The sequence below is a fragment of the Microtus oregoni genome, unplaced genomic scaffold (genome assembly GCF_018167655.1).
Source record: "Microtus oregoni isolate MIOR12 unplaced genomic scaffold, Mior012 000031F_ref0000149, whole genome shotgun sequence".
NCBI lineage: Eukaryota > Metazoa > Chordata > Mammalia > Rodentia > Cricetidae > Microtus > Microtus oregoni.
In genome coordinates, this window is record NW_024543090.1 from 28889887 (window position 1) to 28916259 (window position 26373).

At 48.8% G+C, this 26373-nt stretch overlaps 1 protein-coding gene, 1 long non-coding RNA gene and 1 pseudogene across 2 annotated transcripts; 1 reads left to right on the top strand and 2 right to left on the bottom strand.

Annotated features, from left to right (window-relative positions):
• Window positions 1–1940: 1940 nt before the first annotated feature.
• On the bottom strand, window positions 1941–25651 carry LOC121465453 (MAL-like protein). The gene is made up of 4 exons (XM_041678693.1): window positions 25453–25651; window positions 5519–5686; window positions 4199–4321; window positions 1941–3229 (listed from the first exon to the last, which is right to left on the bottom strand). Exons 1-4 carry the CDS (start codon window positions 25558–25560, stop codon window positions 3167–3169), a joined length of 462 nt encoding a protein of 153 aa, XP_041534627.1. The 5' UTR covers window positions 25561–25651; the 3' UTR covers window positions 1941–3166.
• Window positions 7288–13759, bottom strand: LOC121465454. Its single transcript, XR_005976661.1, has 3 exons — window positions 13744–13759; window positions 12319–12394; window positions 7288–7376 (listed from the first exon to the last, which is right to left on the bottom strand). It is a non-coding gene; the product is annotated as an uncharacterized LOC121465454 (long non-coding RNA).
• Window positions 19358–19925, top strand: LOC121465470 (annotated as a pseudogene).
• Window positions 25652–26373: the final 722 nt, after the last annotated feature.

The window sequence follows — 26373 nt, forward strand, 5'->3', positions numbered from 1 at the left end:
GGGCAAGACACAGCAAGGTTTCTGCGTGTTCAGTCGTCTGCGCAGGTACACAAAACTGCTCCGAACAGAACAGGATTCAACTGTCTTTCCCAAGGTGCTTCCTTCCCCTCTGTGAACTACTACTGGGAAGCGGTGGGCAGGTGCGTCAGAGACTGAAGAGAGAGAGGCACAGAGAAGTAGAGAAACTGGGCCACATTGATGCTCCAGGAAGGCCAGGGATGACTAAACAAGACTCTAATGCACACCTTGGTTCCTGAGCTGTGCACTCTGGGGAGAAGTTGGTGATGTTCACAGTGATTCCCATTGAAGAAGAGCCCGCATGTGGCCCTCCATGTGCAGGGCCCAGTCTGTCCTGAGATGTGCTTTGCCTCAGATTCCCAGTGGATGGTCAGTGTCAGACTGGGGGATGGGGAGCAACACCCTAACAGCTCAGTCGCCTTCTAGTTCCACTGCTAGCCCCAGAGATTAGACTTTCTTTTCAGATTTTAACGTTTTGTTTCCTCCGTCCCTGCCTTTTAAAAAGAATGTAGGTTCTTTCCCAGAATAGAGCCCATGGCTCTATTACTTACTCAGTACAGGGTACCTGGGTGTGACTTAACAAAACCCTGTGTCCCTAAGGCTCAGGAAACCCATGAGATTCTCTTGGGGACAGTGTCAGGGAGTTATTCTACATTTCCTCCAAAGCTGACTGCAAGATGGGGCCTGAGTGTGGAACCCTAGGAAGCCAAGCGGGAAAGGAAGGGGTGCAACAAATTCTGCCACCCTTCGATCTCCAGGAGGTGAGGCCCTCTGAGGTGTCTGAGGGCCTTAGGACTTCCCTCCAGGGGTTTGGGGAGACTCCAGACTGAGCAGAGAGGAGTCAATGCTGCAGCAGCTGCAGGTAAGCTAAGGGTAGCCAGGCCAGGGTAGAGCATGTGCTGTGAGCAGGGTGGGTGTGTCTAGAGAGTTGAATAAGACTTGTGCTATAGGGGGAGAGAAGAAAGAGTGGGAGATGAGGCAGGGAACCCCACAAAAACCCAGCTCTGACTGGTGAGATACCAACTGTGTCTAATTGCTCCCCAGTGATGGTCACACCACAACCCAGAGCCCTGGAGACAGATTCTCCCTTTCCTGACAAGTAAGACAGAATGGCTGTGTTTCTGCCCTTGGGAACTGTGGTGGTCTGAATAAGAATGAGCCCCATAGGCTCATGTATTTGAAAGCTTGGTCCTCAGTGAAACAGCTAGGTAGGGATTAGGTGTGTGACTTTATTGGAAGAGGTGTGCTACTTGCAGTGGGCTTGAGGGTTTCAAAGGCCCCTGCCAGGCTCAGGCTCTCTCTCTCTCTCTCTCTCTCTCTCTCTCTCTCTCTCTTTCTCTCTCTCTCTCTTCTCTCTGCAACTTGCAGATGAGATGTGAATTCTCAGCTACTTCTTCAGCACAGTGCCTGCTCCCACCACACTCTCTGCCAGGGTGACCATGGGCTCACCCTCTGAAACTGTAAGCAAGCCCCCATTAGATGCTTCCTTTTATAAGTTCCCTTAGTCATGATGTCTCTTCGCAGCAACATAACACCATGACAGGGACTTAGCTATGAAGGATTAAAACAACCTCAGGGGTGGTTTTTTTTTTCTTTGTAATTCTTTACTACCCAGGGGTGGTTTTGATGACACTGCACGGAGGACTTAAAAAAAAAGATGGCTGGGCCAGCTTCCAGCAATATCATATAAAGGTGAAAGACTCCATACTTCCCAGTATACAAACATCTTCTATTTATACGCTGCCATTCAGTAAATATTCAATAGTGAACATCACAGACAGCTGCCAGGCTACAAAACAAGAGAGAAGTGTTGACTTTTCAAGAAATCAGGGCAATGTAAGTGATTGGTAAACAATAGTGAAGCCAGGTTGCACCCCACCCCCTTCCAACACACCCAAATGGAGAAAAGTTAGATTCAGTTAATTCCCTGTTGGTTATTATTTATTTAGGCAGTCGTGGGGCTGTGTCCTGTTGGCCTGTTGGGTGAGGAAACCCAGCCACGCAGGAGCCTTTGGCAAGGGGCTGAGAGACCCTCCCAGGTGATGACGCGACAGGGAGCCCCGCAGATTCTGGGGTTTTCACTTGACCTCATACTTTTTCTTCTCACAAGGTGTGTTCTTAGAAAAATGGCCCCCAAACACAAACGCCCTTCCATGATGAATCCTGCAGACTGGCCCCACTCAGAGGGTCTCCAGGAAGAGCTGGGGGTACATGGAAGTGATCACAGAACCTCCAAACGGGTCCTTTCACAGCCCCCGCTCCAGTACAGCAACTGCTTCTTCCTGCTGTTCCCAGGAGGAGCTGGAAGGTAAATCCATGGTTGCCACGTTCCCATCTCCTTCTCTGAAGTCTTTCCTGAAGGATGAGGAAACTTCTGGTCCTTAGGTTGGTCTTTGAAGCTCCGTGCAGGTACACTGAGCCCAGAAGTTTCTGAAGGACCTGGTTTAGGCATTAACTGGCTATGTCATTCCCATTCTGACTCCCCAAGCCCAACCACTTGTTTCTTCCATAAATACACCCTCTGAGTTGGTTTTATGTACATTTTCTTTGGATCTTTAATGCGGAGGAAGCAGGGGTGGGACGGGAGGAAGAAGGCAGAGGGGGACAGCTGCTCCAGGGTAGCAGCAGTAGCTACAAGGGAGGTCTGCACAAGGGTGGTGCTATGTTAGACCTACAGGCCTTCATGGAGCTTTGCTGATCTTAGGAACTAAGATTGGCTATTCCTAAACCTATCGTGGGGAGCACCATTGCCGAGACAAGAGATCCTAAACAGGAGTGATGGCAGAGCTGGTATTTTGACTGGTGAGGGGTTCAAAGTTGTTTTTCTAGAAGAGCTGAATTCACGGTAAGTAACTTCAAGAGGCAGTCATCTTCAAGGCGAAGGGTGGAGGACGGGGTGGATTTTCAGGGTAGGGGCCAGTCATCATTGGTGGTGGGACAGTTTCCTCATAGTCACCGTGAGGAGTAAAAATGTCCAGAGAGAAAAATGCCGAAGTGGGCCTCCGCACACATTCCAGAAAGACGGTCTGGTGGGTGGTTTGCTGGACTTGTGTTTATCACCCGGATGGCAAATGGCAAGACCTGCTTTGGGGACAGTCACACACGGCCTCCAGAAAGCGAGTCTCACTGGCTTTGGTTCCTTGGCCCTTCAGTGATAATAGATGCTGAAGGCGTGCAGAATATAGAGCAGGGTGGTGAGGAAGGCGAAGAACTGGAGAAACACAGGGAGTGTTAGAGAGGCCAGCGCAGGGCCCACCCCCAACCCAATGCCTCTAGATCCTCCCACCCGGCATTGTGTTCCCTGCACAGCTGAGAGTAGTGAACACTGGGCAGAGAGAGCAAAGGGGATGCTGGGTAGAGCAGGTCCTCTACAATAGTCCAGATGGGGTAAGACAGGGAGAGTATGGGACTTTGAGTTTAATGAAATCCAAGAGCCTGGACAAAGAGGAAAGGGATCAGGGAGGCTGGAAGGCAGCTGGGAAATGCTGTGGCCTTCCCAGAGGCCCACAGCGTTAGTTTGGTACCCTGTTCTTACTCTGGAGACAGTGCCCCCCCCCCCCCCCAGTGCAGCCTTGGCCTCTGGCATGGCGTGGGAGCCTGTGGAAGCCGAAGGGTGACATGGATCATGTCTTCTCACACTCAAAGTGGAGTTGACTTTCTGTCACAAGAGGGTATCATTTCATAGTAGAGAAAGAGACAGGTGGGCTCAGAAGCCCGCCTCTTGGGTGCCACCACCTGGGCATCAGGCTTTTTCCACAATTTACTGTGCCCACCTTGCCTTGTCTTCCATTACTTAGCAATACCATTTCTGTGGACTTCTGTCATTGAAACAAAGGACTAAGAATAGCTGACGGTGTCCAGCAACTCAGACTCAAGCAAGGCCGCTGGACCTCTCAGCAGATGTCAGTAAAAAAGAGAAATGTGGTTCTGTTTGTTTGGGGCGGGGGGAAGAATAAAACTCTGAAGACTGTGGGGAGCAAGGCTGAGTGGGACAAATGCAAGACAAGAGGGGGTCCCTGAAGTTTGGGTGCATGCCCACACATGCATTTTCCCCTCCGCCAGGCTCCTGCAGTTTGACACAGTTGTCCAAAACATGCAGGACAGCGCTGAACTGCACGTAATAAATGCCCTCCGTGTGTGCACGTCTATGCCGCTGCCTAGTAGCTGCGCCGCTACTCACCGAAGCTGCAGTGTTGATGTAGTACTCATTTATGTTATAGTGTTCAGACATGATAGTGACGTGTGCTTGCAGGACGGCGGCACTCATGTACAGGATGCTTGTGGTTCCATGGTATAGACTGTCCTGGAAATGCAGAGCAGAGGCAGGGGTCGATGTTGTTCAAGTGAACACCTTCCCTTTTTCTACACAGCAGGGAAGAAGGGGAGAGAAAAGTAAACCCAATCCCTACTGCCCTTTCTTTGCCAAGTTCCTCCCCTCCCCAGAGTGTGTGTATGTGTGTGTGTTGGGAGGGGACACAGCATGCATGTGGAGGTCAGAGGATAACTTATAGGAGTTGGTGCTCTCCTTCCACCATGTGAGTTCCAGGGGTTGAACACAGGTTGCCAGGCTTGGCAGCAGGCCTTTGGCTGAGCTATCTCCTTAGCCCCTGATTTTAGTTTTGATGCTCTATGTTATGTCAAGACAACAGGAATGTCCTGCAGCAACTAAAATGCTCACTAGCTCTTGAGGGAATGCACCTTGGTTAATCTGCATTTTGCAACCTCTAAGGAAGTGTAGGTCACACACGCCATGTCAGAAATTCTGTCCCCAGTGCACATCTCACCGTGGGAGCATCAGGGCAACAGATGTGCCCCGCTGTACAGGGCTTTGTAGAGATTCAAACGCAGGTCCTCATGCTTACACTTTACCCACCAAGTCATCTCCCAGCCCAGAATTATTTTTAAGAAACAGGACCTTTTTGTGTTGCCCAGACTAGCCTTGAACACCTAGGTTCAATACAGCCTCCTGCCTAGGCTTTCTAAGTTACTGGGAGACTCTAGGTATACGCTGCCTTTTAGTTGAAGTGTATGAGTGTTTTGTCTACATATGTATCTGCCTATACATATTTCTGTGCACCACATGCATACAGTGTCCATGGAGTTCAGAAAAAGGGTGTCAGATCCCCCTAGACCTAGAGTTACAGATGGTTGTGAGCCTCCATGTGGGTGCTGGGAGCTAAACCTGGGTCCTCTGCAAGAGCAACAAGTACTCTTTACTGCTGAGCTCTCTCTCCAGGTACTATTTTTAACTTCGGGAAGGTGTGTACAATCCTAACAAGGAGAGCAGCGGAGGGAAATACAAGGAAATATGTACAAATACGTTTTCACTTTGGATTAGCAATCAACACACCAAAATCAGCAGCCTTGGTTTCCTAGGGATCTCATCCCAGTGGGGTCTTCTCATCTCAGGCCTTTCACTCTGCCTCCCCCACCCGGAGAAGCACATTGTCCTTTAGAACTCAGGACACCAGCCCAAGAGGTGCTGTCCCCTGGTTCTTACCAGGACTCTCCAGGACGCAAATCGCTTGTAAAACCCCAACAGGTAGGACAACAGGAACATCAGGGAGATGAGGAACGAGGTGAGGGACACGTACAGCACCCACCCATGCAGCAAGGGTCTCGAGACATGCGTGGCGGCCACCAGTGTCCAGACCAAGAACCCAAATACCTGTAGGAGAAAAGCACAGACGTGATTTTGCTTGTGCTTTAGTGAAGAAACACCATGGCCGAGGGAACTCCTTGGAAGAAAACGTTTAATTCAGGGGGCTCACTGACAGTTGAAGAGGTTCAACGAGTTATCATCATGGCGGGGAACATGGCGGCATGCAGCAGAGGAGGTGCTGGAGCTGAGACTGCTACATCTTGCCGGCAACAGGGGATCAACTGACTCACTGGGAGTTATCCTGAGTTTATGAAACCTCAAAGCCTGCCACCACAGTGACACACTTCCCACAGAAGGTGTGGCCCAGATGTGCCCTCTAGCTTCAAGGTCTGGATTAAAGGCGTGTGTCACGCCTCCTCCAACAAGGCCACACCTCCTAATAGTGCCACTCCCTGTGAGTTGATAGGGCCCGAATACATTCAAACTACCAGAGTTTGCTTGTGTATGGGTGGGAGGACTCCCTTGGCAGAGCTTCCCTGGCTGAAAGCTCAGCTCAGGGTCAGAAGGTGGGTCAAGGAGCTTGCTGTCCAGCCTGACAACCAGACTTGGATCTCTGGAACCCATTCTTCCAAGTTGTTCCCTGATCTACACATGTGCACGCATGGCATGTGTATTGTATGTGTGCACACAGAGGAAGGCTGGCCTCTCTGAATCATGGTCAAGTCCAATCCTGTAAAATTAAGGGTATTAACCAGCCTTGCAATAGGAGAGACCCCCAGTCAATTTTGGCCACCTCTTTTAGCCTAAGCAGTGTTGATGGGTAATTTTTAAGACCATCTGAACAAGTTGTTAATGCTTAAAATGGACTTTTCACATGAAAAAAATTACATTTTTTTTCTTGAGAAATCCATGGCTCAGTGACTCAGAGCTGACCAGAATAAGTTGTGACTGCATCTTTTAAGGGACCTAGATGGGTAGGAGAGATGGATCAGAGGGTAACAGCCCTGACTGCTCTTCCTTCCATAAGCCCAGATTTGAGTCCTAGCACTCACATGGTGGCTCACTATTTGTAACTCCAGTTGCAGGGGATCTGACACCCTCTTCTGGACTCCTTGGACACCAGAAATGCATGTGACACACAGACACACTGGCAGGCAAAACACCCCCACTTATAAATAAGAGGACCTGGAGAGTCCTTAGCAAGCCTTGTCCTCTTGGCCAACCCCATGCCACCCTGTGACATGTTCTTGTTACTTGCTTCTTCTCCTGCCCCACTGAGGGCTTTCCTGGCTTGTGAGCAGCTGGTTGAGGCTCGTCAGACGATAGTGGCTAATGTTCTGGGATCAGTTGCCAGTGTTCAGTGTAATTCCAGTTTAATAGCCTCTATCTCTGCCCAGGCATTTGCTGTTCCCTTGTCAGTCACACCTCCCTCTTCTTTCTTCAAGGGTCTCCTTTGATCTAAGCTGCACTCAGCTGTGATGGGTGATCCCGGGCTGTGATGGGTGATCCCGGGCTGTGATGAGTGATCCCAGGCTGTGGTGGGTGATCCCGAGCTGTGGTGGGAGAGTCAGGGCTGTGACTGGAGAGCCAGGGCCGTGGTGGGTGATCCCGGGCTGTGGTGGGTGATCCCGGGCTGTGGTGGGTGATCCCGGGCTGTGGTGGGAGAGCCAGGGCTGTGATTGGAGAGCCAGGGCTGTGGTGGAGAGGGGCAGGGTTGGAGATAAATGTTCAACAAATATAAGGTTCACTTGAGAGCCTGGAGGGAGAGAGTCCACAAGGGAATTACATGATTTTGTTGGTTTATCTCATTTTCTGAGCAGGTCTCCCTGCAGGTCGCTCTGTGGCAGGCACTGAAACACCCTTGGCTCTCCAGCTCCTCACTTTCATTAAAATGGCATCATTTTTAAAAAAGAAATACTTGATGATGTTATGTTATATACCTTTTTAAAAAGACTCATTTATTTTTGTTTTACATATATGGGTAGGGTTTTTTATTTGTTTTATTAGACAGGATTTTCCTGTGTAAAGCCCTAGCTGTCCTGGAACTCACTCTGTAGACCAGGCTGGCCTCGAACTCACAGAAATTCACCTGCCTCTGCCTCCGGAGTGCTGGGATTAAAGACATGCGCTACAACCATCCAGCGGGACTCATGCTGTTCTATCCTTGTCTGTGGAGCCACTCACAGATAATGGTTGCTGCAGAGAAGGTGCTGGCATTTTCATCAATGGTGTGGCCCATGTTCTGGTAAATAATCCTCCTGTCCGTGCCTCTGTAAGCCACCCTAATTAAACTCAATTAGTGACCAAAAACTAAAAATAAAGTGTAGAAGTGTTACTGGTTGGGAATGGCCTGTAGGAGTGGAGGGAACAGACCACAGGGCAATGGGGGTGGTTGTGATCAGAACACACTGCATATGAGAATGACATTTTTCTATAATTTTAAATTGAATTGAAGAGGCCCACTAGTTCCGGGGACAACTTTCCCCACCTCAAACAACCAATGTGCAGCGAGGTCTTGGAAGTTCTGCTCTGGATCTGGACATGTCTATGGTGAACAGTACTGACTTGTCCTAGGGAAAGGGGATCTGGGGCCAGAGGTCTGTTCTATGCCCCTACTCCCCCCGACATGCACACACCCATTGATGAAACCAAAGCACTTGCCAAATGTCCTTCCCGACAACCTGAGAAGGTGCACAATGGAGCTGGAATCTGAGCAACACCCAGACCGTACTAGCTGTTAGTGGGATTGCCGTGTGGGGCTGTAAAACCACCCTGTACACCTGGACACACATGAGCCCTTAGGGGGCAGCGAGGGTCTGTGTTACTGACTATAATCCCAGGAAAAGGCCTGGAACAAAGCATCTATAAGGGCGAGGGGTGTTGGGGTACACTGTCTGAATGAATCTATAAGGAAAGCACCCCCATCTCACATCCAGCAGGAACTTCACAATTTGTAAAAATCTATCCACTCAAACGGTCTCATCCATTGTGCCCACCTGTGTCAGGCTCACCGTCAGCCAGGCTGTCTCTGTCCCTTTGCCCCCATTGGAGCTGAAAAGGACTCCCCAACACTGTGGGTCCATTGTTTGTCCTTGTGAAGTTAGTCACCATCACTGTCCCTCATGAGAGGGCTGAGGTCTCACAAGCAGTATGGAGTGTAGCCTGGACATGGAGAGGACATTTGTGTGACTGTCCTCCGAACCAGATGTCACGCTGGGGGCAGGGGAGCTAGATGTTCCTAGAAAGTGCCAGAGGTCGGTTGGCTAGCGTCACAGCCGGAGCCCTGGTACAGTTAACCTCAGTGGACTCTCAAGCCTGCAGAACCAAGGGGCCCATTTGGACCTTCATCCTCTGGTTTCCAGCCAAGGAAATTCTGACACCAGTCAAGGACCTCTGAGCTTGGGGAATCTACCCAGATTACAGGGAATTTTTTTTTTTTTTTTTGAAATAGCCCTGTTGTAAAATTGTTTTGCAGAGGAATGTCATTTGGTTTTTACTTCCACACCCCTCTGCCTTCTAAGCAGCAGATGGGATCAGGCCCAGAGACCAACTCCAGGTGGGTTAAAGCCCAGTGGTGTTTGGTGTCTCAGCTCTACCCCAAGAAGTCTGGCAGGGAAACTTGACCTTTCGACTCCTATTTAAAAGCTCATATTTACCTGGTCGCCTACGCCACTCTCCTGTTTTAGCCCCCATTTTATATTTCCCAAGAGCAGGGAATATTTTTAGCTGGTGTGGTCTGCTCCCCTCTACCCGGAAGGATATTATATTGCAGTTAGACATTTAGAGTAAGTGTGCCTCAAGGAAAATCCTGGCAGGGTCTTTTTGTATTGAAGAAAATGCACACTTCTCATAGATGCCCTTCCCAAAGGACTAAGCTCAAAGGCTCATGCCTTTAATTCCAGTGCTCAGGAGGCAGAGACAAATGGATCTCTTTGAGTATGAGACCAGACTGGTCTACATAGTAAGTTCCAGGAGGGCTAGAGCTGTATACTAAGACTCTATCTCAAAAAAAAAAAAAAAAAAATAGAACAGAGTTGAACCAAAGGCTTGGTCATGAATCTTAGGGGTATAACTCTGTTGCTAGGTGCTGGTGAGATGGTTTGGGGTTAGGAATACACATTGCTCTTGCTGAGGACCTGAGTTCAATTGGACCATGTTGGGTAGCTCATACTTTTGTTACTCTGGTTCTAGGGGCATCCAACACCTCTGGCCTCTGTGGATATTCATGAGCTTGTACCTACCTATCTACATATACACATTGGGGGATGCCGAGGAGTGGGTGAGGTTAAGGTGTTGAGCCTAGGCATCAGGCATCATATCATTAGATAGTGAGAAACCCCTAGAGGCTCATGGGCTCAGACCAAACACGAGACCCTTTAAGCTTCTACTGGATGAAATAACTGCAAGTATTAGCATAAGTTAAGTTGGAATATAAGAATACAAGAGTTCAAAATAATAGGGTTTTTGGTTTGTTTGTTTTGCTTTTTTTGGGGGGGAGGGGGAATAGGGTTTCTCTGTGTAACAACCCTTGCTGTTCTGGAACTCACTGTGTAGACCAGGCTGGCCTCGAACTCAGAGATCCTCCAGCCTCTGCCTCCTGCGTACTGAAATTAAAGGCATGCACCACCATGCCCAGCTTCAAAAGAATACTTAAATAAACAAGCAAACAAACAACTGTGTCACTTTTGAAACATCTTTGCTGTCTTTGAAAACAATGTAATGAATTAAAAGAATCTACAATAAGACACAGTGGTAAAGAACTTCTAATATACGCGCCCGGGTTGGGTGGGGACTGGGGTGTGGGTTTTGCCTGGCATCATCTATGCCCTGGATTCAGTTCCCAATACTGAAAAACAAAACAGAAAACAATAAAATCAAAACAGAAACCCAGAGAAAGTAGGCACAGCCTAGGGCAAGGCTCTGAGTCCTGTGGGTTCCTGGAACTCTCTGTGGACTACGAGACAACTCAGCAATCTGAGCCCTGGGGATGCTGCCCGATGTGGCCGGTGGCCAGGGAAGCTGCACTGTTGGACATTCTCCAGACGATACGACTGAAACTGAAACCCTCTGCCAGTTTTGATTGTTTCCACTTTGCCCCATACAGATCTGCACATCACACATCTGGGTTTGTATCCCAGCTCTACCAGGGGATTCTGTAAGCCACCTGTGCCTCTGCATCCATTAGAGGAGGGGGGTCTCTCTGGTCCCTGCCAGGAGGGCACTTAGATAAAGTTAACCAGTCTCACTTTGGCTCGTGGGGAGTCAGATAACCATTAGCCCAGGCAACTGTAACCACTTGAAAGGGCACAAGAGGACCAGAGGAATGTTGCGTGGAAGAGAACCAGAAGAGCGACACCCTAGCTGGTCTTTTTGAGGGGTGGGAAGTTTGCAACCAAGGATGGGGATTGGGATGGGAAATGGGAGGCTGGAAAGCTGGATGAGGGCAATATTATTTGGGGGGTATAGACCCTTTTCACAGAACAGATAAAAGCCTTTAAAGATGCACTTATATACACATGTGAACACACACACACACACACACAATTTTTTTTTGTCTACAAATTTAAGAGACTCACAGGCCACTCCCCACATGTCCACCTGTAAAAGTCCATGTTAAATACCTGATTTTTTTTATTTGGTTTGTCAACTTTCTGTTTATTTGTTTTGTTTTTGAGACTGGTTCTCACTATGTAGCCCTAGCTATCCTGGAACTTACTATGTAGACCAGGCTGGCCTTGGGTTCCCAGAGCTCCACCTGCCTTTGCCAAGGGCTGGAATTGAAGACCTGTGCCACCACAACTGGCAAATGTCTGTGTTAGTAGCCATGCTGTTATTTTGGAAACACTGATCAACACATTAAATTAAATTGCTCCGCTCGGTAACTTCACTTTTCAAAATTGTTCTACACGTGGCATGCATGAACAAAATGAAGAATAGACACGGTTGCTTCTTGCATCTTGGTTAAACACAGAAAAGACAGGTTTGACCCAAATGCTCATCTAGAGGATGCCAATTAAATCAGCTATGCCTGCCAGGGTGGGGCCCTCTGCGGCCTTCAGACAGAAGTGTTTACTTCCAGAATGGAACAAGACCTAGCAGACAGCAGCATGCCCATCAGGCTCGGACTTATGTGCAACGAGAAGAAAAAGAATGGAGTATTTCTGGACAGAGATTCTGTCTCAGCTTCGGGGAGACCTGGTTGGCTTGAGGAGAGACTTCTCACCCTCTCACCACAACCAGCAGAGGACAGAGTCCTCGCTATGGGAATGTGGCCATGTTTAAAGTGATCCAGAACATTTTAGTATGTGTTATTTAACACATAAAAAATTAAAAGAACAAGAAGAAAGCAAGTAGGTTGCATGAGGGAGGGTCCTAAGGCATCTCGGATGAGACCTGCCTTCCCAGGCAATGTAGCGGGAGTGAGTGGTGTTGACAAGGGCCAGTCTCCTTAGAGGTTCAGAGAAGGACTTTCCCTGAGTGATGAGGGCCCCAGGGGGTGGCAGGGATACGCAGGTATCAGATCTGCACAGGGCGGGGTTCCAAGTCAGGGCGGCTTCAGTGTGGGGCAGAAAAAGAGCTGAGAACGGGAGGCACGCAGAAGGCAGAGACACTGGTAGCAGGTTTCTCTGCATAGCTGGGTGGCATTTCAGCAGGGCAGGTCTCACTCCATGCCAGTACCACATTCCTCTCTTTCCTACCTGTCTTAGCTTTCATGACAGATCCCTCCCTTACTTGGTTCTTAGGTGACAACAGGGGACCATGAATTCCTATGAACTGAGAGGAAAAAGCCAAATCAAATGTTGGACGAGGCTCCCATAACTACTGACAGCACAGGAGGAGTGGCTCCCACAAAGGACTCAGGCAGGTGTCGTCCACAGTGGGAACCCCAATGGCCTGAAGGCTCCCTGTGGCACTGTGATGCCTCAGGATGAAGACAACTCTTGTCCCTTGTGTGAGACTTTGCACCACGTGTACACTTTATGCAACCATTGCCGCAGTCCGGCTCCTGATCACAAAGCTCTAACCTCCTGCTTCCTCCTTGGCCAGCTCCAGCAGCCTCCACTCTGCTCCACGCACCTGACGACTCCAGGTACCTTAGACAGAAGAAGTCTTGCAGAATTTCTCTTCTGTGACTGGCTGATTTCACTTAGCATATTTCTTTCGGACTTCGTGTTTAGCATGCACCAGCATTTCCCTGTGCTTTAAGGTAGAGTAATGCTCCATTGAATAAAATAGTTCTTGCCTATAGTTCGAAGTTTACTATTTCTCGACTTTACTCCATGCAAACGTGACAGGCATCTGGTAGAACCTTTCAGTTTTGCAGTGACAGAACTCCCCAGCCTAGCGCTCTCTGATAAGGCAGCTCCTCTGTCTTCTTCTCAGGCAGCAAGTGAGCCAAGGCTTCCGGACGGCCAGGAGTTCACGGATGGAAACCAGGGACACTCAACAGTGGACCTGTGCTGTTAAGTTAGAAAGTGCTGAAGGTGGCGTATACTTCGTGCATTTTCAGTCTAGGTCAGTGCTCATCAATGTAAAACTCCCTCGTGAGCCAAGAGGCATCGGATTGCTCTTTGCTTATCCTCTCATCCATGCGGGTTGCTTTCTACCTCTTGGCTGTTGGGAGTAAGACTGCTACACACAAGGGTGTGCCAATATTCCTTCAGGGGAAGAATGAGATGCCATTGGCCCTGGGCTGTGTCAAGCTCTCATCAGTTGGTGCCCTTGCAAAAGACCTGGAGAGCGGCGATCCATCAAACAGGCATTCTTGTCGCTATGGACATGGCTTGAGGGTTTGTGACATCCAAGCAAAATGCCTCAACTCTAGGGAGATTTTAATGAAAGCAAACAGCAAGAATTGCTGTGGAATGATGAGATTTTAAGCTGTCTGTAAAATCGGTGAGCAGTAAAGGAATTTTTCATCATATCTTCTTCCTTCCCTGGCACAGTTTTCATGAACACAGCTTTTCCAGTGCTGGAGCAGGAGCCCAGGACTTTGCGCATGCCAGGCTGCACTCTATCACCAAGCTATGTACCCAGCCCAGCCCACCCCCAATGAAAAAGATTTACTTTATTTTTAATTGAGTGCATGCGAGGGGCATAATGTACACATGTGAGTTCAGTACCTGATAAATCCAAAAGACGACAACTGCCCTGGGGCTGGAGTTACAGCAGTTGTGAGCTGTGTGTGTCCTGGGGGGGAGAATGCCAGTCCTCTGCAAGAGCAACCCGGGTTCTTACGCGCTGAGCCATCCCTTCAGACCGCTGATCGCAGCGACTGCCAAGCCTGGCACCTAGTCAGGGAGCAGCATCACAAGCAATGCCAGGCCCCCAACTTTCAGCAGTACCCTCTCCACTGGAGTTTTCCTGCCTTCCTGCCTTCCTTCCTTCCTTCCTTCCTTCCTTCCTTCCTTCCCTCCCTCCCTCCCTGCCTTCCTTCCTTCCTTCCTTCCTTCCCTCCCTCCCTCCCTCCCTCCCTCCCTCCCCTCCCTCCCTCCCTCCCTCCCTTCCCTCCCTCCCTCCCTTCCTTCCTTCCTTCCTTCCTTCCTGCCTTCCATCTTTCCTTCCTTCCTTCCTGCCTTCCTGCCTTCCCTCCCTCCCTCCCTCCCTCCCTTCCTTCTTCCTGCCTTCCTTTTTTTTTTTTTTAATTTTGGGTTTTTTGAGACAGGAGTTCTCTTTGTAGCCCTGGCTATCCTGGGACTTGCTCTGTAGAACAAGCTCACCTCAGACTCAGAGATCTGAATGCCTCTGCCTCCAGAGTCCTGGGATTAAAGCGTGCGCCACCACATCCAGCTTCACTGGAGTTTTCAAATGTGGACCCTTTGAAGGTTACGACTTCATGTTAGTGGTTCGTTTTCCAGCATGGAGAAATCAAAGAGACCAGACTGGAAAGTATGGGAGCGCAATGTCCAAGGAAAGGGAAATACTGTTTCCTTACTGTTTCCCGAGTCTTTTGTTTCAACACACACACACACACACACACACACACACACACACTCCAGGTGCCATGGAGTCTCTTTCTGTGAAGCGCAGTCAGTTGTGGAAGACCATCTTCTGGAGAGTCTCCCTGACTCTCAGCCAAGGGCTTTTGCAGTAGCCTGCCCTAGCAGGCCTACCCTGGATGGCTCAGCCACACAGCAGGAAGCCTTGGGTAAGGACTTCGAGGTCAGGGGTGTGAGAGTGGAGGGGTTCATGGGAGGAAATATTGGGACCTGGGTGACAAAAGTAAGCCACCCACAGGGTGGTAAGGAGAACCCCAGCTGAAGGAAAGCCAGAGCCACGGGAGGAGCCCTGGAGGGTGTCCTTTCTACAGGTGTCACAGAATGTGATGGGAAGCAAAGACAAAGGAATCACAGCCAAGATATAAGAGCGACAACCTGCAGCAGGGAAGAGACTTCTACGGGCATGTCTGAAGCCCCATCAGTGCATAGGAAGCTGGGATTTTATTCAGAGGACTCACATGTCTTCATGGGAAGTGGGTCCATTTCCGAGCATGCTCAATTTAAGGTCATAAACGAAAAAGCAAAGAGTAGACACATTCGGGGGTGGTGTTTAACTCCAAATCTCAGAGAGCATAGCAAAGATTAAAGTGATGGAAAGGAATGTCTCTGAGCATGCTCAGTTAACACCAGAAAGTTTTAGCTGAAAAATAAACAATACTTTGAAGGTGTTTTAACAGAGGCGCCTGACTTGCTTAGTCACTAACACAAGGACTGCACGCAAAGCAGACTCCCAGGGATCGGCCCTGGTGGAGGGAGAGGCCCACAGGCAGCACTAGCTTTATTACCAGAGGAGCTGGGTGTTTCTGGGCAGGCCTTGCTCACCGCAGGCCTCTGTGGATAGCTCTAAGACATTTGTTCCCACAAGGTACTGTGTATATAGCCTAACGCCCCGGCTAGGCTTTCTGAAGCCTGTGGTCAGACAGCCATATTTCCTTTATCTTAGGAGGAAAACAGTTCTAAGAGGCCAAGGAACTTCCCCAATGACCTCCGTCAGGACCCCAAAACAACAATCATTGTACGGCACTTCCAGGCTCAATAAAAACACACAAGACTCTTGCAAATTCTGAGTCATTCTGCCTTGACTCATAACAAGAGTATTTTTCTCTTTGTGGCTTTAAGGTTAGCAGGAAATTGCTTGCCCAACCTGCCCAGTCCTTCAGTGAGGCCATTTCTTCTTCTGGCCTCTCCAGATAGTGTGGACGGGAGCCCCATGGGCCTCTGCTCCTGACAGAATAGTCACATAGGGCACGGTAAGGGCTCTCCAGACCTGGCTGCCAGCCCAGGAAACCTGGAGCAAACTGGCCCACACTTCCTCCCTGCTCTGGGAGCTTCCTGCTCCAGGGCCACACCCTCTCATTCAGACCCAGACTGACACGAGTTTTATTGATCAAATTGCACAGATTTACAATGTAACATAAAATAGAATGATAAAAACATTCTTATCTACCCAAAGGCTAAAGGCACTTTCTTTCATAATTATTCAAAATAAATTAAAAATAAGATACTGGATGTTAAAGAGGGCTTTTTTTTTTTCTTTTCTTCTCTATGTGTGGATTTTAAGAAGTTAAACTTGTCCCTCCTTTAGGGTTTTGTCACCCCCAGGCTCCACACTTACGCTGGTTCCTTCTCGCTCTTTGGTCCAGGCTCTAAGACTAATTTCACATCTCTTTATAAGTTCTTAGGAAACCCTGGGCTGTGCTGTTGGCACCCACCATCTCTGGGAACCCCGACATCCTTTGTGACAGTTACTCCTTTCTTTCACTCCATCAGGTACTGGGTCCCCAAGCGCTCCCACGATGCACCCCCCAAGACCGTCTCAGCTCGGCTGTGACCAGACCTTAGAAGGCAGGGACCAGACTGATGTCACCTCTCCAGAAAGCCAGCCTATCAGGCCCCAGCAAACCTCTTTTACTGCTACCCCTACTTGGTCTCTCTCCTCTGCTTGCTATCACGACCCTGAGTTTCTGAGGCAGGACTGGGCCCTGAGGCCTTCATGTCCCCAGCATCAGGCTCAAAGTCCAGAGTGAAGCAGTCCCAAGCAGAGATGGCCACCTTGAGCAAGACAGGTCTCCAGGCACGCTAGCTAGACAATGCTGCCTGATACCCTCTGGGCCTGCCACTGTGGCCCAGCTGTGACCTGGCACTTCTTCCAGGAGCCTTGGTCAACTGATGGCACTAGACACTTATTTATTTCATTGTTGCCCACTTTCTGCTCTGCTCCTTCCCAGATCACTTATATTCTTTAGGGAATGGTTTGGGATTCCGTTTGGCTTTTCATTACCCACCTGCTTCTTCCTTGGCCCCACATCCTTCCCCATCCTAGGTGACCCAAAGCCCTGGCATCAAATTGTGCTATTAAAGATGATGGTATTTAAATAATTCGCTTGGGCAGAGAGGGCATCTAGACAGGCAGGGCTTGAGGGCTATAAACGCTGCAGAGGCAGAATCAAAAGGGAAAGCATAGAAAACCCACCCATGGCAGGAGTTTAGACGGGCTTGTCTAAAATAGATCAGAGCACTCTAGGCCAGTGGTTCTCAACCTTCTTAATGCTGTGGCCCTTTAGTACAGTTCTTCGTGCTGTGGTGACCCCCAACCATAAATTATTTTCATTGTTACTTCATAACTGCAGTTTTGCTATTGTCATGAATCGCAGTATAAATGTCTGTGGTTTTTGATGGTCTTAGACGATCCCTACGTTTCTCCCACGGGTTGAGAACCTGGACTGTAGAGTTTAGAGCCTAAGACCTCAGGATGGAAAGACCTTGAGGCTCCACTCTGGGGGTCTATCTGGTATTTTGTAGGTGTGGCTGTGGCCAGGCAGTGGGAAATAGGACTCCCGATGGAGAAGGCCCAAGGGGATGCAGTTGCAAGGGTGGCTGGCAGGGATGGAGGATAAAAAGGAAGACTAGCAGAGACCAGAGTGTATCTGGGGGCAAAGGCCAAAGATCTCGGGCTCCTCCTTAATCTAGCCTGTTTCCTCCTTTCACAAATCTGGACAACTCTCTAGAAACTCTCCTGACTCTCCCAGCTCTAGCGTAACTGGGAAAAAGTCATGTAAGTGAACTGAGTGCCCAGGCTACCTCTTTTTAGTTTCTTTGTGTAGCTTTGCCTGTCCTGGAACTCACTCTGTAGAGCACAGGCTGGCTGCAAACTCTTGGAGATCTGCCTGCCTCTAATCTAGAGGGGGCAGTGGCTTACTCCTGGATTGCTTTCTTAACCGTGGGGTGCTCTTGGTGAGTGTGTGTGTGTGAGGTATGCATGCATGTTTGTATTGTGGTGTGTGTGTGTGTGTGTGTGTGCGCGCGCGCGCGCGCACATGCTCTCGTATGTGCCCATTTGGAAGCCAGATGTTTCTCACTGGGACATCTTCCTCAATGGTTTCTTTACTTTTTTCAGATAGTCTCTCCCTGGTCCTCAGGTTATACTAGCTGGCCAGTGAGTCCCCAGATCTGCCCCTACGGGCGCCGCTCAACTTTTGCCTGAGTGCTGAGGATCTGATGGATCTGAACTTGGATCTTCATGCTTTCCCCAATGAACACTTTGCCTCAGGTTCCCTTTTTGTTTCTAGCCACTGTAGAATAGAACCTGGACCTCAAGCTTAGGTCACAGGAGAAGTGACAAAGTCAGGCCGTGAGGAACAGGCTTCATTTTCACTATTTGCATGAACCAGGGCCACTGGAAGGGGAGCAGGGGACAGCCAGGGACAAAACAAACAAACGAACAAAAACCCCAACTTCTAAGGAAAGCCTCGAATTCCTTCTTGCAGATCCTTTGGTCACTTTCAGTCCTGGCAGGGTTGGCTCTAGCTGAGCTCTTTACAATTTCAAACAATCTCTTAAATGTTGCAAAATGGAGGTGGCGGGGTAGGGGAGCAGATTAAAGTCAAGGTGAAACCAGGAATTTGGGGTGACACATAACGATGGGGTGGGGTAGGATAGAATGAACTTCTTGAGGCATCTCAGTGTTTCCTCCCCACCAACAAGGAGCTGAGATACACACAGGAAGGAGAAAATCCGGCATCAAACAGCGGGCTCAGGCCTCCTCCCCTTTTAACTAGCTGGATTTCTAAGAATTTTCTCACCCACTGCTTTTTAATTAGGCAAAAATCTAATTAAAGAGTCAACTAATGAGAAGGGTAAAGTTCAGGTGACCTTCTCAGACTCTGAGTCATAAAGCCCTCCCCAGGGACAGCCACTGGGGCCAGCTCTCAGCTTCCACCTTTCAGCTTGCCAAATAGCTCGGGAGTCAACTGATACCACCCAGGCCTTGATATGATGGGTCCTCTGCTCCCAAAGACACCGGCTCTGCAGAGAGGCAGGGCTGGCTGCCATGCCCACCCCAGGTTCAGCCCCAGTGCTGGCAGAATCCAGTGCCCACACTCTGCATGCCATGGGAAAATAAGCGGAGGTCTGTTCTCATCTTAAAACCTACTGAGTTCCTTGCCCTCCGAGATTTTTTTTTCCTTTTCTTTTGTATTTTTTGGTTTTTTGGAGACAGGGTTTCTTTGTATAGCCTTAACTGTCCTAGAACTCACTCTGTAAAATAGGCTGGCCTTAAACTCACGGAGATCCGCCTGCCTCTGTCTCCCGAGTGCTGGGATTAAAGGCGTATACGACCACTGCCCAACTAAGGTTGTTTTCAAGCAATACTTTCAAATAGGAAATCTAGAGTCTCCACTATACGGAGCAAAACCTCAGCTATGTTAAAGTTTCATGCCATGCTAGTGAGGAAGTGAAAATGCAAAACAAACATTTTCCAGCTCTTTCCAAGCCTGCACTCCGTCAGGGCGAGCCATGTTCAGCTCGAGCACCAAGATCGTCAAGCATCTCTCAGGTGCTGCTCAGGGCGCAGCTGCGGGAACTCAACAGCACCGCGGCCAAGGAAATTGAAGTTGGTGGTGGCCGGAAAGCCATCATAATTTTTGTACCAGTTCCTCAGCTGAAATCCTTCCAGAAAATCCAAGTCCAGCTGGTTCGTGAATTGGAGAAAAAGTTTAGTGGGAAGTAAACTACTCAAAGGAGAATTCTGCCCAAGCCAACTCGGAAAAGCCGTATGAAAAATAAGCAAAAGCACCCCGGAAGCCGCACTCTGACTGCAGTGCGTGATGCCATCTTTGAGGACTTGGTCTTCCCAAGTGAAATTGTGGGTAAGAGGATCCGTGTGAAACCAGAGGGCAGCCAGTTTATTTCATTTAGACAAAGCACAGCAGAACAACGTGGAACACAAGGTCGAAGCTTTTTCTGGTGTGTATGAGAAGCTCACGGACAAAGATGCTAATTTTGAATTCCCAGAGTTTCAGTTGTAAAGAAAATGACTAAATAAAGTGCCATTCATATTAAGTTGGGTGCGTAATCCTAGCCCCTGGCGTCCATCCCCCACTCTGGCCTGGGAGTTGCATTGGTCTGGACTCCAAATCCCAGCATGCCAGGTCCTGACCCCTCCCACAGGGTATTTAGGTGGACTCCCAGAGGAGGAACATGCGGTTCCAGGTTTGCATGTGCTCCCCACTTTCCTTTCTCCCGGCCATGCGCTAGCCACCCGAGAATGCTGTAGTTAATAAAACGATGGGCATTTTAATTTGGTTTGATCTGACCAAATTGGATTTCTTTGTGCGGGCAGAGCCACCCATTTTAGGATTTTTTTCCCCTAACAATTCATAGTAAAACAAAATAAAAATAAAAACAAAAACAAGAAAAAAGCATTTTCCAGTCACCCTGGAAAACAATTTGTTGGTCTCTTAATAGTAACAAGCAGATACCCACTCTTTTACCTAGCAAGCTACAAGTAGGCCTTTAGAAGTGAAAAATGTACTCTAACAAAAGCCTGCACATGAATAGTTATTAAAATAAAATATTAAATAAAAGAATAAAATAAATAAATAAATACTATATATAATACATACAGGCAATAAATACACCAACAATGTCTAGTTCATTTGACACATTTAGAGAAAATGCTCCATTTCTGTCCTATCTTGGTGAGTCTAAACTTTTGTACCTAATTTACTTTCTATCATAACTTGCTTTTTGCATCTGGTAAATAAAAAAACTGTAACTATCCAGTCTTCAACTCCCTCAGAGACCCAAGAAGGAAAAAACAACAAAAGCCAACAGCAGCTCTATTTGAAACTGCCAAGAACTAGAAACATTCAACAGAGGTGGATTAGATTACGGTGATTCCTTGTCATGGAATATTACTCAGCAATGAAAAGGGACAAGCTGAATACAGACAACTCAGGTGGACATCGAGGACATTCTATTTCATGGAACAAGTGAGTCTCAAAAGGTCATATACTGTTCAATTACATTTATTTATACAACTTGATAGAGCACTGACTACAAACAGCTTTTGGGAGTCCTTAAATTTCTGTGGATTTTACTGATTTAACTTCAGTAAATTTCCTCTGGTTGCCTTCTGAAAATGTTGATACCTTTAAACCCAAAGCCATTGCCTTTGCTATGACACACAAGATGTAAATCTACTCCAGCTGTTTTACAGGTACCTGCATGTTCCTGGAAAAGAGTGTTAAGTCTAACCCACAGGGGTCCCTCCTGATAAGCCAGCCCCATGTGCCATCTTCGAGGACACCAACCAGGTGAAAGGCAGGTTGATTTTACCCACATGCCCACTCATAAGAACTCCGTTATCCCCTAACTCTTGTGGATGCTTTCACAGGGGAGATAGAGGCATTTCCCATCTCCAGAGAAACAGCAGACGTGGTGGCTCAGGTATTCCTGAGGAACACATCATCCCTCAATTTGACATGCCTTCCCGCAAGCTCCTGGGACATCAGAGCTGGTACCTCCTCTCCACGCTGAGGAGGGCACCTACCTAGCAACTGGGACCTGGTTTTCCAAGTTGTCCCAATGAAGGGCATCTCTGCCTTCATGTTTTGTTCATTCACCCCAGTCTCTTTTGTACAACCAAAGAAAATCTCTCTCATTCTTTCTGACAGTCATCTCTCTTCCCATGGCTAGCCCTGTTCATAGGCCTGTGTTAATAATCTATTTTTTTTTCTCCTAGAAACTTGCCTCCTCTGCTCCTTCAAGGAACAGATGCCTGAGGTCTCCAGGATGGCAGCTAACTGAATGCTTCTTCATCCATAATTCCCGCTGAGAATAAATTCATGGACTCTTGACTCCTGACTCCCCCTCCCCACGTTGTCCTATGCACACACAGAGGAAGTAGCCAGACTTGAACCAGTGCCCATATACCCACCTTGGCCCCATGTCTTTCTCTTTCTACATCCCATCCCTGAGAAAGCCCACCAAGAAGCGGCTCCTCCCTGGAAGGTATTTAAGGTCCCCTCCTGGGAGCAGCCCTGAGGGTCCCCTCTTCCCCTGGGACCACCCGTGAATGCTTTGCTCAGATTAAAACTTGGACTTTAATTTAGTTTGATTGGCTTAGTGCATCATGGAGTTACCCACTACTGGGGGATATTTTTACTTATAATAACTTTCTTATATTATAACTAAAATATTATCTTGTGGATGTGTTTATTTCTAACAGACTACTTGGAATAGTGAGGAGGAACATGGGATGGGTGGGGAACCCTAGAGAGTAGCAAAAGGGGGCTTTTTGGTGTGATGAGACAGCTCTAAACCTCGGTTGTTCTCAGACAATCTATGCGGGTAAACTGGAGATCTGTCTTGTCAACCTCAGTTTCCCAGCTTTAAAACAATTCTAGTTAAGAAAGACTGGGTCACTGGGGAGCTGCAGGGACTGCGGGTTTCTATAGAACCATCATTATCACAGAATTAAAGGTTTAAAGTGTGAATTTTAGTGCTGAAGATTGGGAAACAGACCATCTTAGGCAAAGGTCTTTAGAGTAGGCTCATGGAAGACTAAGCTACCCTAACCTGTCATCTTCAAGAGCCACAAAGAGCCAGAAGTTGTACCTCCTCGACAGCCAGGGTGGCTCATTGCCAGCAGGGAAGACCCCAGCTTGTCCAATTTGATCTGACAATGAATCTGCCCACTGGCTCCATGTAGTGCACCAAAGGCAATGACTGGTGGTTGGGGGAGCCATTGTGTGATGTCGCCCCAAGCTACCCCACTACAGAATCACTGCACCCTAGTTCTTGGGTAGTGTAGTCCGTGCTCTGCAACGGTATCCTGGCCTCCCTGCTTTCCAATCCATTCTAGAGACTTTGTCTCAGACCAGAATACTAAGCAAGGGTCAGGAGTACTTGGAGCCATGGTGCTGCAATGCACAGCGGAGGAGAAAGACATCAGACCACCCAAGTCAAAGAAGGGCCTGAGCCAGACTGGTTCGGCGCACATACACGTCTTCCCACCCAGCTTCTGTTCATGGGATCAAAACTTGATCCTCTCCCGCACCTCGTCCCTTCCCTCCCCATCTTCCACCCAGGTACACGTTATTCTGGAGTCCTTGATCATAGCCGGTGCAAGTAGCATGTACAGAATGATGCACTCAACACACACACACACACACACACACACACTACCATGCACGCACACACATTCACACTACCACACATTCACACACACAGATGCTGCACTTGCTCTATCTGTGAACATGTACATCATACAGGTTTCACACATTTCTGTATTTTCCAAGTTATCAACAATGAATGAGAATGACTTAATTAAATGAAGAATAATTAAATTAAAATTAGAGCTACCAACTATGTTCATAGCAGCTTTGTTTGTCATAGCCAGAACCTGGAAACAACCTAAATGCCCCTTGATCGAAGAATGGATAAGGAAAATGTGGTACATTTACACAATGGAGTACTACATAGCAGAAAAAAATAACGACAGCTTGAATTTTGCAGAAAAATGGATGGAACTAGAAAACATTATTTTGAGTAAGGTAACCCAGACACAGAAAGACAATTATCACATGTACTCACTCATAGGTGGTTTTTAAACATAAAGCATAGAAAGCCAGCCTACCAACCACAATCCCAGAGAACTTAGACAACAATGTGGACACTAAGAGAGACTTACATAGATATAATCTACACGTGAAATAGAAAGTAGAAAAAGACAAAATCTTCTGAGTAAATTGGGAGCATGGGGACCTTGGGGGAAGATAGAAGGGGAAAGGGGAGAGGCAGGGAGGGGAGCAGAGAAAAATGTAGAGCTCAATAAATATCAATTTAAAAATGTACAAAAGTAAAATTAGAGCTACAGTGAGGAAACATGGGACAAGGCGGCTTGGAAGGGTCCTGTCCACAACGGACCAGTGTCTTCTCTGTACCACCAAGATGAAGGTGGAGGAGCTGCGCTAGACTGAAGGACAAGGACAAGCCAGCACCATCAGAAGGTTTAACCTGGCTCCTGGGCCAGAGAACGGACATCAGTGGGGAAATGAGCAAATATGACGTTAGCAGAGTGCTAATGCTAACTTCCTGGCTTGGGGAGACCTGTGGGATTCTGAGTGAGACAGACTTCCTGTACTGTAACTGTGTCTTTAGGAGAAATTTGAAATTATTTTGAAATAAGTCAAGAAAATCAAGCCAGTGACAATGCTCTCTTTCCCCTCAGAAGTCCCATGATGGTACTCTCCCAGGACTCCAGCTGCAGGAGGAGGACAGGTGAGGACATCTGTCAGCCCCTCTAGTGCCAGCTCTCTACCTGGCTGCCTTCCTGCCTTAGCCCTCCAGCCTTCTGCCAGTGGCAACTCCCAGTGACAGGCTCGGGCCCCTCCCTGACCTGGGACAGACCACCTCTTCTTGGGGCTGCCGCATTCTGACTGCACAGGACATAGTCCCAAGCCTCTCTCCAGCCACACAAGCCCCTGGGAGGTAGCCGCCCTTCCGACATTGACGTGCGTGACTAAAAGCATATGCTCAATAAAAAGTGGCAGAGACAGCCTCCATCCTGTCATCCATGTGGCTGTTCCAAAGTAAGGGCCACACCCAGGGCCTGGCACACAGAACTCAGGATGTGACCAGCCTGGCAGGATGCCCACGTTTGTGGGGGATTGGAAGAAACCTACCTCTTAGGTGGAGTCTCTGCCAAAGCTGCCCACCTATGGGACCCTGGCCTCCCCTTTCTTGATTGACAAGAATGGCAGTTGTTTAACCAATTTGCCTAAAGTTCACTCAGTCGGTCCCAATCTTCTGCTCGGACCAGAAGGATGGAACAGGTTGGCCACGGGCGCCCATTTTATGTAAACCGTCTTACTCTGAGTTTTCCTCCAGGCCCAGAGGCAGCACTGTCAACTTCAGAGCTAGGAAGAAAAATTCACCCACAGGAAGCTTCGGGGAAGAGGGATGACAGCAGGAGCAGAGGGAACCTGTTTTCGACAGAATGCATCGCTGAGCCCAGGCAGGGAATAATGCCCAGTTCTGCCCTGCGTGCGTGCGTGTGTCCCAGAGTTGGTGACCTGGGCGTTTCAGGAGATTGTTTTATGGGCGATGCTGTCAAGAACTCCTCCTATTGCTTAGCACACGTAAATCAAAGTTCAAGGTCAGCTGATGGGATTTGAGAAAATCCTGGGAGAACTTCTTTCAGAAGGCCCTTTAGAAAGTCCACTGGTTCTTTGAACTTTAGGGAAGTACAAACAGCTAAGGGGAAAGAAACCAGTTAATAGAATATTCCGAAGGGGCTGGATAGTCTGGAAGGTGGTTGCACCCACCAAAGTAGCCTGGGGGTGGTTCGTCATCCATTGGGAAGGAGAAAAATTCTCTCAAGACCAACGCAGCCTGGGGGTCAGGAGGACAGTAAGGAAAGTGGGCCCCGGTAGCTAGCTGCCTTTCCCCCATCCCGGGAGGCGGTGGTGGCGGTCAGACAGTCGCTTTCGCGCAGGAATGATTCCCAGCCCGCTCCGCCCCTCCCTCCCCGCTGGTGGCGGCACTCACCAGCTCCGGTAGGAAGAAGGCAAAGGGGATGGTGAGGAGCACGGCAACGACCCCCGAGGGCACGGCGGGCGGAGCGTAGGTGGTGGCCTGTGAGTCCGGGGAAGCCATGCTGACACCAGTGCCGGCACCCTTACCCTTGCTCTGAAGCACTCGCCCGCGCCCGCAGCTGTTCGAGTATCACCTCCCGCCCGTCAGACACACCCATCGGACGAGGGACGTCGCCTGGGAGGGGAAAAGAAAGGTTCCAGAAGAGCAGGTCTTTCTGTGCTCTGTGGCCAGCCTGCCGGGAGAGGGAACAGGACCAGCCTTGCCGAGGCACTTTTCTAGACTTTCCCTCCTAAAGAACTTTTGAATCCTGGAGATGAGTGACAGCCATGCCCCTGCTGTTCTCTACGCTCAGAGTGCAAGCAGGGTTTCCTGTTTTGCTAAGACAAAGACAATTTATTGAGGATCCACTCTGTGTAGCCACCCACAGACACCTCTGGAGCACAGATAGTCCACCGCGTGGCTATGTTATACTTTTCCAAGAAAGGAGGCCGGGCAGGAAAGAGGTGCAGACAAGTTCACAGTGGTCACTCAGATTGCCTTTCTCCCCCTCCTCAGGGACTTGGTGTTGCCCCCATCTGAATCCCTCCCTCTTTGGGGTCCTACTCTTGCTGTCTTCCTAGTGGAGCGAGGATCCAGGGTTGTGGCCAGAGGATCCCTTCCCTATAGAGCCGGGCACTGACTGCCTTGCTTTGCCTCTACTCTCTCAAAGCTCTTCCTTTCCCAAGTAAGCCAGGTCTGGAGACTGGGCCACTTTCTTCTTTACAGCCCAACCCACTAACCTTCATTTTTCCACCACCCTGAGGAAAGGTTTGGTGCCCCAGAGTCTTCTTCCTTCCTTCCTTGGCTCCAGCAGGCCAGCTGGAAAGCTTCCCC

Bases quoted from the DNA above. Each gene is read 5' to 3' on its own strand.
- LOC121465453 (XM_041678693.1), bottom strand. From the start codon at position 25,560: ATGGCTTCCCCGGACTCACAGGCCACCACCTACGCTCCGCCCGCCGTG. The intron at 5,687-25,452 runs GTGAGTGCCGCC...TTTCTCCTACAG, and splicing joins CCTTCTTCCTACCGGAGCTG to GTATTTGGGTTCTTGGTCTG. The intron at 4,322-5,518 runs GTAAGAACCAGG...CTGCATTTCCAG, and splicing joins TTGCGTCCTGGAGAGTCCTG to GACAGTCTATACCATGGAAC.